Below are 14,816 nucleotides of genomic sequence, written 5' to 3' on the forward strand. Positions count from 1 at the left end.
GTAAATTAGAAAAAAATGAAATCCTAAAGCCAAAAGTGTCTTCCCTCTCATTGTATGCATTTAGCTTTATTTTGAGCTTTAAGCACACTTTGATACATAAACTATAATAAATATTAATTGATTTTTTTCCTTGGCATAAGCATATGATGTTTTAAAAAAAATGTATTTCAAGACTCATATCCTTGAAGGCTTTTGATATTTGAAAGTCTTAACTTTATTTTTGTGTTATACTGGCATTCACTGTAATTGTGTTCTTATCGTTTTCCACCTTCAGTGGTTGTTAACTCACACTAATAAGGAGAGTATGCTGATTCTTAAATTCCTTATTTGCATGTTTGTGATCACTGTAATGATAACTCTACCTTATATTTGTATAGAGATTTTTATTTTTTCAAGTTGCTTTCACAGATAATGCTAATTTAAGCTCATTCCCATTATATCATGTAAGCGCCTTCATTTATTTCAGTCCCTGGTCTTTTGAGGAGTTAATTATTAATTGGTTTATATATTGTATGTTACCCTGTTTGGTTATTATATGTGTAGATGAAAGAAAGGCACAGTTCTTGCCCTAAAAGGCCTGTTTTAAGGGAGACAAGAAAGTATCTGATATAACTATTCACACGGCTCTAAAGAGCAAGTAATATTGGCTACCTTAAGGATTACCTTCTCTGAACCCCAGGTAGGGTAATTGCTACTTCTGCATTTGTACACTTTTAGTCCACATGATTATAGCAGGAGCAGCCAGGTGAAAGCATGACCCTGCCTCTTGACTCTATCTGATTGACTCAGGGTGGGCAGCTGGCCTAAGAGGGGCCAATCAGTGTCCTTTCCAGGAAATTTTAGAACTGAATTGAAAAGATGAATAGTTTATATTCAGTTCTCTGGATTATATAAGGTACAAAGTTCAGGAGCTGATAGTGACTACCTTTCCATCATATGAACTGAAATAGTAAAAAGTTAATCTGCAGAGAAAAGAACAATGAAGCAGACACAAAAAGAGGAGAATAGACAAGATGCATGGAGAAGAGAGAAGATAACAAGGAGAGGATTCAAGACACTAGGAAAGGAGACAACATGGAGAGAAAATACTGATGGCATCTGAGTCCCTCATTGTAGTTCTTAAGGCTTACCTGTATTCCTTTGCTTGGATCCTTAAACACCCCAGTACCTTTACAGTTATTATCTTTTTTGAATAAGTTAGAATGAGCTAGGTTTCTGAATTTATATATATATATATATATATATATATATATATATATATATATATATATATATATATATATCTCCAGAGGAGTACCAATAAAAGTATATATATGAAACAGACTGTGGAAAGATTTCCTGGAGGAGGAGATGTCTGAACTGAATTTTACAGAACCTAAAGGAATCAGGGGTAAAAAACAGATAGGACTATTCTAAGCAGAGTGAACTATATGTACAAAGAATTTGAGGTAAAACATGTTACATCTGGGGAGTTGCAAGTGTTTAAGTATTCTTGGAACATAGGACAAGAATAAAGGTGAGTCACAGAGCTGAAATTTGAGAGGCAGAGACTCTGTCCTTAATTGCTTTGTAAGCCATGGTAAGGACTTTAGATTTTATTTTAAATTCAGTAAATTCTCATTAAAGGATTTTAACCAGAGGAATGATGGAATGAGGTTTCTTTTTAGAAAGATGGCTCGGCCTGTGTTATATAGGATGAATTGGAAGGGATCAAAACTGAAGGCATAGAAATACCCAGAATGTAATAGATACCTAAAGTTTGTTAAATGAGTTACATAGACTGGATAGGAGAAGACGGACTTGGAAATTACTTAGCTGATAGAATCTACTTAACTTTTTGACTGACTGGATGTAGGGGAACACAAGAAGAACCTAGGTAAACCCCTGATTTCAGTTTCATGTGGCTAACAGTGAGCAGTGGGGGAACACAAGACTGGACTTTATAGGAAGAGGTAAGAAGTGGAGAGGAAGATTTGGAAGTCATCAGCATAGAAGTGGTAGTTAAATTATTGAAACTAGGTGAACTTTAGCATAAAATGGAGTTCTAGGAAACATTCAAGAATCAGGTTGTTTACCTATTTTTATTTCCCATTAGAACATAAGGACCCTGAGAGATGAAACTATACTTTGGCTAGTACTCTATCACCATCACTTAACCCAGAGGCACCTGGCATATAATAGGTACTCAGACTTTGTTATAAAGCAGAAACTAACACACCATTGTAAAGGAATTATACTCCAATAAAGATGTTTAAAAAAAAAAGTTAAACACAGAGTTAAAAAAAATTGTTTTGGCTATTCTGGGCCTTTTGCATTTCCATATAAATATTAAAATAGTCTTTCAATCTCTACAAAATAACCTGGTGCTATTTTGATGGTTATGTATTGAATTTAGGGAGAACTGAAAGTTTAAAAATCTTGAGTCATCCGATACATGACTACGGTATTCCATTTATTTCTTAATTTATCAATTGTAGTAGGATATTTATACATAAGATGTTCTACATTTATAATTATAATGTAGTAGGATATTTATACATAAGATGTTCTACATTTATAATTATAATGTCTATGAATAAAGGCCATTTTTATTTAATTCCAATCTATTTCTTTATTTTCTATCTATCGATCTATATATTATCCTTCCATCTATATTTTAATATCTTTTTCTCACCTTATTGCGCTGGTCAGGACCTCTACTATAGTGTTGAATAGTGATGGTGAAGATGGACAAGCCTTGCCTTGTTCCTAATCTTGAGAGAATTGTTAATTCTTTCATCAATTGCATATTAGATGCATGTTGAGAAAATTTGCTGTTCTTCCTAGTTTGCTGAGAGTTTTTGTTATGAATGGATGTTGAATTTTGTTGAATGATTTTTCTGCATATATTAAAATGGTCACATTCTCTTTGGTTATTTTGCTAATATAGTACATTATTTTGATTGATTTTTGATAACAAACCATCCTTGCATTTCTGGGATCAACTCCATTTTGCTCTTTTTATATAATGTTGGAGTCAGTTTGCTAATATTTTGTTAGGAACTTTCATGATATGTTCATAAGGGATCTTTGTGGTTTTCTTTCTTTGTTATGTCTCTGCTGGATTTGATTTTAGGACAATGCTGGCTTCATAAAATGAATATGGAAACATTTCAGCTTCCTTTATATTCTCAAAGGATGTGTGTAAAATTGGTATTTTTTATATTAAATTTTTGGTAGAATCATCAAAAAAAATAATAGGTACTCAGTAAATATTTCTAGAGTGAATATAAGTCAAGGATGGAGGAATTCCATTTCTGGCCAAGAGGAGTATCAGAGACTGGGTTTATCCTCTTGCTTACAACAACTAAAAAGTGGACAAAATATATGAAATAGTGGTTTTCAAAGAACTGGATATCAGGCAGTACAGGACAGTAATTCCTTAGAGACGGGAAATAAACAATGTAAGCCCTATGTTTGCCCCAGCTTAATGTCCTGAGAGAGTTTCCAGGCAATAGCAGGAAGGGGGATCCCAAGAAGTTTCCAGCATACTCATTGATTTGAGGAGATGGAGCTGAGAGTCAAGAGACACCAAGGTGACCAGAGTTTTTAGGGCAAGTACGAAGAGAGAGAACTCTGGAGTAATCAGAAGGCCTCCCTCAAGTATAAGTACATGATCTGAGGAAACTACCTAGGCCAGGGAAAGAGTCACCTGAAAGGATTAGAGGGAATAATACCCATATTCACACAGGGCCAACAATAGAGTCTTATTCACCAGTAAGATCAGAAGGCCTTATAATTCACAGAACATTGGGTAGAGTACTCAGAAGTACTCAATAGTGGGAAACAGTTAGCCCTAGACTAAACATAGCTCCTGTTATGCCTTTCAAATCTTAAAAGCAAGACCTAAAGGATCAGACTGTTTCCATGTAATTTAACTACATCCCAGAACAGGACTTAAAAATATTTTGAGGAATACAGAAATATCTAGGTTCCAACAGTGTAAAAATTTACAGTATATGTATGACATTGAATTAAAACTTAAAAGGTATGCAAAGAAGTTGGAAAATAAAGCCCAGATATGACATTGGATATTGGAATTAGCAGGCAGGGACACCAAAATAAAAGAAAAGATAGTGAATTTGAAGACATAGCAATACAGACTATCCAAAATGAAACACTTAGAGAAAAGTGAAGCAGGAAAAAAAAAAACAACAGAGTATCAGTGAGCTGTGGGACAATTTCAAGTGACCCAAAATACATGTACTTGGAGTCCTGAAAATAGAGAGTTGGAGCAGAAAAAAATATTTGAAGAAATATTAGGTGAAAATTTCCAAATTTGTTGACAACTGTTAGCACAGATCAGTAACCCCAAACTCAAAAACATGAAGAAAACTACAAGGCACATTATAATTGCTCAAAATAAAAAATTAAGAAAAATCAAAGAGGAAATCAGAAAACACCTCAAGACAAATGCAAATGGAACACAACTCTCCAAAATCTGTGGGATGCAGGAAAAGTAGTCCTAAGAGGGAAATTTATAGCAATACAGGCCTTCCTCAAGAAACAAGAAAAATTCCAAATAAACCTAACCTACCACCTAAAGGAATTAAATAAAGAAGAACAAACAAAGCCCAAAGTCAGCAGGAAGAAAGAAATAATAAAGATCAGAGAGGAAATAAAATTGAGATCAAAAAAGTAATAGAAAAGATCAGTGAAACCAAGAGCTGGTTTTTGAAAAGATAAACGAAATTGATAAACCATTAGCCAGTCTTACGAGAGAGGATCCAAATAAAATAAGAAATGAAAAAGAAATAACAACTGATACCACAGAGATACACAAAATCATAATACTACAAAGAGTTGTATGCCAACAAATTGGACAACCTAGAAGAAATGGGCAGACTTCTAGAAACATGCAACCTGCTGAGACTGAATCAGGAAGAAACAATCTGAACAGACTGATCACAAGTAGTGAAATTGAATTTGTAATAAAAAAAAAAATACTCCCAACAAACAAGTCCAGGACAGGACAGCATCACAGGGGAATTCTACCAAACACATAAAGAAGAGCTAATACCTATCCTTCTCAAACTATTCCAAAAAATTGAAGAGGAGGGAACACTCTCAAATCCCTTCTATGAGGATACCATTACCCTCATACCAAAACCAGACAAAGACACTACCAAAAAAGAAAGTTACAGGCCAATATCTTTGATGAATATAGACGCAAAAATCCTCAACAAAATATTAGCAAACCAAATCCAACAATGTATAAAAAGGGTCATACACCATGATCAAGTGGGATTTATTCTAGAGATGCAAGGATGGTTCAGTATTTGCGGATCAATCAGTGTTGTATACCACATTAACAAAAGGAAGGATAAACATCACATGATCATCTCAATAGATGCAAAAAAAGCATTTGACAAAATTGAACATCCATTCATGATAAAAACTCTCATCAGAATTGGCGTAGAGGGACTTTCCTGGTGACGCAGTGGTTAAGAATCCACCTGCCAATGCAGGGGATATGGGTTCGATCCCTGGTCCGGGAAGATCCTACATGCCACGGAGCATCTAAGCTCATGTGCCGTAACTACTGATCCTGCACTCTAGAGCCCGCGAGCCACAACTACTGAGCCCACGTGCCACAACTACTGAAGCCCACATGCTCTAGGGCCCACGTGCCACAACTACTGAGCCCGTGTCCTGCAAGTACTGAAGCCCACGTGTCTAGAGCTCGTGCTCCACAACAAGAGAAGCCACCGCAATGAGAAGCTCGCGCACCAAAACAAAGATTAGCCCCCTCTCGCCACAACTAGAGAAAGCCTGCGCACAGCAACGAAGACCCAACGCAGCCCAAAAAAAAAAAAAAAAGGTGTAGAGGGAACATATCTCAACATAATAAAAGCCATATATGACAAACAAACAGCTAACATCATACTCACTGGTGAAAAGCTGAAAGCCTTTCCTCTAAAACTGGGGACAAGACAAGGATGCCCACTCTTGCCACTTGTATTTAATATAGTATTGGAAGTCCTAGCCACAGCAGTCAGACAAGAAAAAGAAATGTCTTTTTAGACATCCAAATTGGAAGGAAAGAAGTAAAACTGTCACAATTTGCAGATAACATGGTACTATATATATATATAAAGCCCTAAAGTCTCTACCCAAAATACATTAGAACTAGTAATGAATTCAGTAAAGTTTCAGGATACAAGGTTAATATACAGAAATCTTTCACTTTTCTATACACTAATAGTGACCTATCAGAAAAAGAAAGCCAAAAAAATAATCCCATATAAAATTGCATCCTTAATTTCTCTTTCTGATCTTTCATTGTTAATGTATAGGAATGCAAGAGATTTCTATGTATTAATTTTGTATCCTGTGACTGAGCTAAATTCATTGATTAGCTCTAGTAGTGTTCTGGTGGCATCTTTACGATTTTCTATATATAGTATCATGTCTTCTGCAAACAGTGACAGTTTTATTTATTCTTTGCCATTTTGGATTCCTTTTATTTCTTTTTCTTCTCTGATTGCCGTGGCTAGGACTTCCAAAATTATATTGAATAACAGTGACAAGAGTGAGCACCCTTGTCTTGTCTTGTTCCTGATTTCAGAGGAAATGCTTTCAGTTTTTCACCATTGAGAATAATGTTTGCTGTGGGTTTGTCATATATGGCCTTTATTATGTTGAGTAAGTTCCCTCTATGCCCACTTTCTGGAGAGTTTTTGTCATAAATGGGTGTTGAATTTTGTCAAAACCTTTCTCTGCATCTCTTGAGATGATCGTATGGTTTTTATTCTTCAATTTGTTAATATGGTGTATCACATTGATTGATTTGCATACACTGAAGAATCCTTGCGTCCCTGGGACAAATCCCACTTGATCATGGTGTATGATCCTTTTAATGTGTTGTTGGATTTGGTTTGCTAGTATTTTGAGGATTTTTGCATCTGTGTTCATCAGTGATATTGGCCTGTAATTTTCTATTTTTGTGATATCTTTGTCTGGTTTTGGTATCAGGGTGATGGTGGCCTCGTAAAATGAGTTTGGGAGTGTTCCTCCCTCTGCAATTTTTTGGAAAAGTTTGAGAAGGATAGGTGTTAGTTCTTCTCTAAATATTTGGTAGAATTCTCCTGTGAAGCCATCTGGTCCTGGAGTTTTGTTTGTTGAAAGATTTTTAATCACAGTTTCAATTTCATTACTTATGAGTTATCTGTGCATAATTCAAAAAGGCACATGCACAGCAATGTTCACTGCAGCACTATTTACAGTAGTCAGGACATGGAAGCAACCTAAATGTCCAACGACAGATGAATGGATAAAGAAGATGTGACACATATATACAATGGAATATTACTCAGCCATAAAAAGGAACGAAATTGGGTCATTTGTGGAGACATGGATGGACCTAGAGACCGTCATACAGAGTGAAGTAAGTCAGAAAGAGAAAAACAAATACCGTATATTAATGCATATATGTGGAATCTGAAAAAATTGATATAGTCTCTCTTATTTACAAAGCAGAAATAGAGACTCAGATGTAGAGAACAAACGTATGGATACCAAGGGGGAAAGGAGGAGGTGGGATGAGTTGGGAGATTGGATTGACATATATACACTATTGATACTATGTATAAAATAGATAACTAAAGAGAACCTACTGTATGGCACAGGGAACTTCACTCAGTGCTCTGTGGTGACCTAACTGGGAAGGAAATCCAAAAAAGAAGGGATATATGTATATGCATAGCTGATTCACTTTGCTGTACAGTAGAAACTAACACAACATTGTAAAGCAACTATACTCCAATAAAAATTTAAAAATAAATAAATAAAATTACATCAAAAAGAATAAAATATCTAAGAATAAACTTAACCAAGGTGAAAGACCTATACTCTGAAAAATATAAAACATTGATGAAGGAAATTGAAGAGGATACAAAGAAATGCAAGGATACCCTGTGTTCTTGGATTATAAGAATTAATATTGTTTAAATGTCCATACTACCCAAAGCAACCTACAGATTTAGTGCAGTCCCTGTCAAAATACCTACAACATTTCTAAAAAAATTAATTTTATTTATTTATTTATTGGCTGCACTGGGTCTTCATTGCCGCATGCGGGCTTTCTCTAGTTGCAGCGAGTGGCGGCTACTCTTTGTTGTGCGCAGGCTTCTCACTGCGGTGGCTTCTCTTGTTGCAGAGCACAGGCTCTAGGCACGCGGGCTTCAGTAGTTGTGACACACGAGCTCCGTAATTGTGGCTCGTGGGCTCTAGAGCACAGGCTCAGTGGTTGTGGCGCACGGGCTTAGTTGCTCCACTGCATGTGGGATCTTCCTGGACCAGGGCTCGAACCCGTTTCCCCTGCGTTGGCAGGCAGATTCCTAACCACTGCACCACCAGGGAAGTCCCAGCCACAACGTTTTTCACAGAACTAGAACAAATAATTCTAAAATTTATTTGGAACCACAAAAGACCCCAAATTGCCAAAGCAATCTTGAGAAAAAAGCAAAGCTGGAGGTGTCGCGCTCCCAGACTTCAGACTATACTGCAAAGCTGCAGTAATCAAAACACTGTGATACTGGCACAAAAACAGATGTATGGATAAGTGGAACAGAATAGAGAATACAGAAATAAACCCACGCAACTACAGTCAATTAATCCACGACAAAGGAGACAAGAATATACAGTGGAGGAAAGACAGTCTACTCAATAAGTGGTGCTGTGAAAAAATGGCCAGCTACATGTAAAAGAATGAGATTAAAACATTTCCTCATACCATATACAAAAATAAACTCAAAATGGATTAAAGACATAAATGTAAGACCCGAAACCATAAAACTTCTAGCAGAGAACATAGGTAGAACAGAACACTTTTTGACATAAATCTGAACAATGTTATTTTGGATCTGTCTCCTAAGGCAAAGAAATAAAAGCAAAAATTAAAAAACGGGACCTAATTAAACTTAAAAGCTTTTCCACAGCAAAGGAAACCATCAACAAAAATAAGTACAGACTTTCTTTTTTTTGACTCTCACCTTCACATAGGCTTGCCCCTCTAGACGTGAGTTCCGTGAAAGCGGGGACCAGGTCTACTTGTTTGCTGCTTTATCTCCACCACCTAGCACAGTGCTTGGAACATAGTATATACTCAGTAAATATTAGTTGGCTCAACCTCCTAATGTCTCTGAGTAGTCCTCTGCAGTTTATAAAGCACTTTTGTGTTCTTTATCTCCTTTATCTCTGTGTACATTATGCTGGGGAAGTAGTGGTATCCTTGTGGTTCTCAAGAGGAAAGTGGCCTTCAAATAATTAAATAATTTGCCCAGTTATTAAGTGGGAACATTAACCTAGGTCTTCTAACTCCAAACTTTCGGCCTTCTGTACCTAACACCAACCATAGTGTTTTTCATATCTACCTCACTTTATCAGGTCCCTTGGGGAGAAGATATTTAGATGCTCATTTATTTAGATGCATAATTGCTCAGATATTTACAGTTTTTCCAGAAGAGATATTCACCTGATAAGAGGTTCTCAAAGATCTTCCTGACCTCTAAATATTTATTCAAACTGATACTTGGGACCTGAATTATACAGGTTTCTTTCAGGAACATTAGGTGATAAGTTAATATTTTTAAGGGACCATATTTATGTTATACACATTCTGTCTTCACTGCTGGCTCTTACGGATCTTCGCTCTATGGAGAAAGTAACGTTTGGCTTCTGAGAAGCTACTCATGACTGTTATATGGAGGGAATTAATACAGACAAATGATTTATATGCTAACCTGCTGTGGGCATTATTCATATTTTAAAGTAATGCTTGATTAGTAAAAATTTTAATTTTATAACAAACCGCATACATGATACAATAAGTATCAGAAAGCAATAGGGATATTGCCATTTGCAACAACTTGGATGGACCTAGAGAATATTACACTTAGTGAAGTGAGTCAGACAGAGAAAGACGAATACTGTATGATATCACTCATATGTGAGATTCTAAAAAAATAATACAAATGAATCTACATACAAATCAGAAACAGACTCACAGACATAGAAAACAAGCTTATGGTTACCAAAGGGGAGAGAGGAGGGGAGAGGGACAAATAGGAGTATGGGATTAACAGATATAAACTACTATATATAAAATGGATAAACAAAATGGATTTCCTGTATAGCATGGGAAATTATATTCAATATCTTGTAATAACCTATAATGGAATATAATCAGAAAAAAATAACTGAATCACTATGCTATGCACCTGAAACTAACACAGTATTTTAAATCAACTATACTTCAATTTAAAAGAAAGAAAACAATGGGGAAAAAAGTGCTCATCACATGTTTTTATAATGTGCTTTTTAAAAAACAAGTTTATTTGAAGTACCTAAATGTGCTCTTCTTTTGTAGTTTATGAACAAGTTAAAGCAAAACCTCAGCAGTTATTTATTGCTGAAGAATCCAGCTGACATATTTGGAAAATAATTTGAAAAGCTAGTGGATTGTGTACATGCTGTGCCAGAAGCCTTGAGCTCCCTTTTGCGTTGTATAATTTATATGTTGTCCCAGCATGAGGTTATTTTCATGATTTTGCTTTTAAAGTATGCATATTAAAGTGAAATGTACTGATATAAATATAGACATGACCTATAAAGATTTCTTCCTTTTCCCAGAATTTAACATTTTCAAGACCTCTTTATTCCCCAAACCACCCTGTTATAAACAAGTGACAGAAGTTTTCTGTGCTAGAGCTATGTTAATGTGTATTGTGTATGTGTGGACGTGTTAGAATAGCTATTACAACGTCTTTATAATAAAGTATTACACTCTCCATTGATACTTTGAGAAGTAAATGTATTTACTAAGAGCTTGACCAAAAGCATAATTGAGTGTAAGTTCAGAAGCATTAACAGGGTTCTATTTTTATGCAAAGAAAATTTAAAGATTATCTTGTGAGTATATGGCCTGAGTTGTTCTGGTAGAGTTAGTCTGAGATATCTGTAGTCTTGTCTTTTGCAAATGCTCTGCACATGTTTCACAGGTATCTTTAGCTTAGTGAAACAGATTTCCCCAGTAAATTTAAGTGATCAGTTCAAGCCCAAAGTAAACTTGTTAATTAGTAAACAAATGTGTAGTTATTCTCTACCTTTGGTTTTTTCAGCATAACCTTAGCATCAGGGACCAGGAACCTATGGCAGATAATCTGGTGCTGCTCTTGACCAGCTAGAAGTACTGCAAACTGATCTTATTTAGAAACCGCATCTATCCAGTCTTTAAGAAACAACATCAGAGCATAGAAGAGAGAAAAAAAGCAAATCCTAAGACTATGTTGTAACAAGTGCAGGAACGCAAATTTCTTCTCACATTTCTGAACCTGTCTCCTAAGTTTTTCTTGCTCCACAGTCTTTTTTTTTTTTTTTCTTAACATCTGAACGCACAGTTACTGTACCAAGATTTTAATAATCCTTACTCCCTAATAAGTAACCAGAAATGTTACCCATATTTTCCAGCATACATTAGTTTATCATTTAGTTATTCATATTTGTTACTCATCTAGTAAACATTAATTTATTATTTAGTTTATTAGTTTATGTGTCCATCCTTGGGAGACCAGTGTAGTGTTATTTAAAAACATAGTTTCTGAAGTGCCTAGATTCAAATCCCAGCTTATCTGCTTAATAGTGTTGCGTTCTTAGAGAATTTTACCTAACCTTTCTGAGCCTGAATTTCTTCATTTATAAATGTTCTGGAAGGAATTCAGTGATGTGGTATATATAAAATGCTTAGCATTGTACTTGGCGTGTGCTACGCAGTTAATAAATAGCAGCTACTTTTATCATTACTGTATAGTTGGATTCCCCTATTTAGCATGGAAGAGACATTTATGTCATATATAGCCTCACGTTACAGTAAAGTAATAGACTTGACATACATATTTATTAGCAAATTTTTATAATTCCCAGCCTAGCCAAAGGTGCAGTAAAATGGGCGCACAAATGTGCTGATGGAGATAAAAATTGCATAATACAACTTTTTGGTAGAGCAATTACGCACTACAGTTGACCTTGAACAACGTGGGAGTTAGGGACACTGACCCCCCTGCTCAGTCGAAAATCCATGTATAACTTTTGACTCCCCCAAAACTTAACTACTAATAGCCTACTGTTGACTGGAAGCTTTACCAGTAACATAAACAGTCGATTAACACATATTTTGTACATTATATGTATTGTTACTGTATTCTTATAATAAAGTAAGCTAGAGAAAAGAAAATGTTATTTAAAAAATCATAAAGAAGAGAAATACATTTACAGTACTGTACTGTATTTATCAATAGCCTAAGTTTACATCATCTGTTTACAAGATGAATTGTCTGTAGTACCTACATCAATATTATATGATACAAAACTCCATTGATACTATATGTATTACTAACACTAGACATTAAAAATGAAAAGATAATGTGAAAAAAATTCATATTTACAGGTATGACAATTCATGCATTGTGATAACAAAGAAGCAGCAATGTGATTGCCTTATGGTAGCCTAGTGTAATCAATACGGTTACTTCACAGTAGCCTAGCCAATACACTAATGAATGAATTGTTATAAAATTTTTATGGCATTAAAATTTTTAATGATATTATAGTCATATTCATAATACAGTATTGGAACATTGTTAATTTTTTTTAAAAAACATCCTACCTGTGATGATAGGCTGATACACAGTTTCTCCAATTACAGGAGAGACAGAGGGAGAGGGAGAGGGGCATACTATACAGTAATGTAATTCTTTAAAAGCAAAGTTATAAAACAGAAAACTAACAGATTATTAATTTTATATTAAATATCACTCACCTTATGCCTGTGTAAGAATAGATTAGTATCTACATATATTTTATGCATTCATGACAACCCTTTTTCTTAATTTTTTCGATATTTCTTGGCTACATGGTTCACCTGTGAGTTTTTTCATATTGTTGCAAATCTCAAAAAGTTTTTCCTATGTATTTATTGGAAGAAATCTGCATATAAGTGGACCTGCTCACTTATAACCCATGTTATTCAAGGGTGAAGTGTATATGTCAATACCCATAAAAATACTCTTTGAGTCTGTAATGCATCCCCTTTCTTGAAATCTCCTCTTAAGAAAGACTCAGAGATTCAGACCAAAATTTACAGCCACTAGCATTTGATAATAGTGGGTGGGACTTAAATGTGGAGTATGGGGAGGGAAACTTAAATCCCCGACAACAGAGAATGGTTGAATAACACATGGCATTTTCACATGATTCATACTCTTACTATTACAAAGTATTTGATAATATGGGAAACTGCTCACAACATACTATTAAGGAAAAAAAAGTTACGAAAGTATTATGTGAAATACTCAAATTTTGTACACTAAGAAATACATCCCTCTCTCTACTTCCCCAGAAATAAGACTGGAAGGATATATCTCAAAAAATCAAAAGTGTTTATCTCCAGTTGGTTGGATATCCGTTCGGTTTTATTTTTGTACACATCAGTGTTTTCCAAATTGTGTACAATAAACAAGTTGGCGTACTTCATATGAAAAGCAATGGAGGGAAGATCAGGTGTCTAGGTATCTGTTGTTTATCAGTAGTGACTTTATTGAGAAAAGCTTTGGAAAACTGAAAGTTGCTTGGATTCAGAAACTCATCTCCTAAAGATGTAACTTAGTTGGTTTGGACCAGGAGGTGGCCAAATGTGGGTCTAGGAGGAGCTGGACAGATTCTGAGTATTCATGAGTACTTTGGTTTTAATGTAGCAGATAAATAAGAGCTCAAAAGGGGATAGGTGATGTTTAATAAGAAGGAGAGGAAGCTTGCTGCAGAAACAAAATCAGAGTGAAATTTAATTAGACTTGCAAAGACGGTTGTTAAGCAAGGGGCTTGGATCATTTAAATTTTATTTATTTTTCCAAAATATTTCTGATGGCCTGAGGAGACCAATGTGCATTTCCAGCAGAAGGTTCATGGAAGAATAAATATTTTGTGACTGTAGACAAAATACTTAAGAGTATTTGGCTTTTTCAGATAACTTATATTTTAAAGTAATTTTAAAATAGCAAGAATAGAATTATAATTTTTTGCAACTTTTTTCTAGGACCCAGTTTATGGAAAAGGAAAACTTGGAGAAATCCAGGGACTTATTCTGGGAATGTTGGATACCTTTAGCTATGAACAGGTAAGCTACTTTCTATTTCTAAGCCCATTCTAAGGTAGAAAGAGCTATTCTTTTTTCTTTGCACCTATAGTTTTTCTTTAAAAATTACCATCTGTTTAGTGGAAGTTTGATAGATTGAAGTGTATGGCTTTTTAATTTTTAAATTTCTCTTGACCTTAATTAATTAATATATATTTTATATACACATACACATATATTCTGGAATGTGGAAATGCATCAAGTTTGGATTCATTTTATTCTTTTGATTCATTGGCAGTGGGACATATATTTTTTTTTCCAAATGAAAAATGTAAGATACTTTCTTGGAAAGTAATGGAATGCAAAGATATAACTCATTGAAAAGGAAGCATGAGTATAGAAAAATTGCAAAATAAATTAGTGTTCTTTTAAACATTCTGAAACAGATAATTGCCACTAACCAAAAATGGTCATTAGTCTTCCCTTAACCCAAAACTGCCTATAGCTTTAGTTCGCAGTAACAGCCAGCTTGGTATACAGAATTTTTTCTTCATGTACTTCAAAGTGACTCATGAAGCCACCTAGGAAAAGTGCCACTTAGGCATGTTAGATACACTGTCTACTTTTTTAGTAGAAGAAAAAGAAAAAT

The 14,816-nt window shown here is 34.9% G+C and overlaps 1 protein-coding gene across 7 annotated transcripts in view; it reads left to right on the top strand.

Moving 5' to 3' along the window:
• Positions 1 to 14,816, top strand: part of VPS8 (VPS8 subunit of CORVET complex) — a 280,256-nt gene that overhangs the window by 182,583 nt on the left and 82,857 nt on the right. For all 7 annotated transcript variants that reach the window (XM_057545206.1, XM_057545205.1, XM_057545207.1 and 4 more), the window contains exon 42: positions 14,129 to 14,209. In XM_057545206.1, coding sequence (XP_057401189.1) covers positions 14,129 to 14,209 — 81 coding nt within the window. The remainder of the gene's footprint in view (positions 1 to 14,128; positions 14,210 to 14,816) is intronic.

The sequence above is a fragment of the Balaenoptera acutorostrata genome, chromosome 4 (genome assembly GCF_949987535.1).
Source record: "Balaenoptera acutorostrata chromosome 4, mBalAcu1.1, whole genome shotgun sequence".
NCBI classification, from domain to species: domain Eukaryota; kingdom Metazoa; phylum Chordata; class Mammalia; order Artiodactyla; family Balaenopteridae; genus Balaenoptera; species Balaenoptera acutorostrata.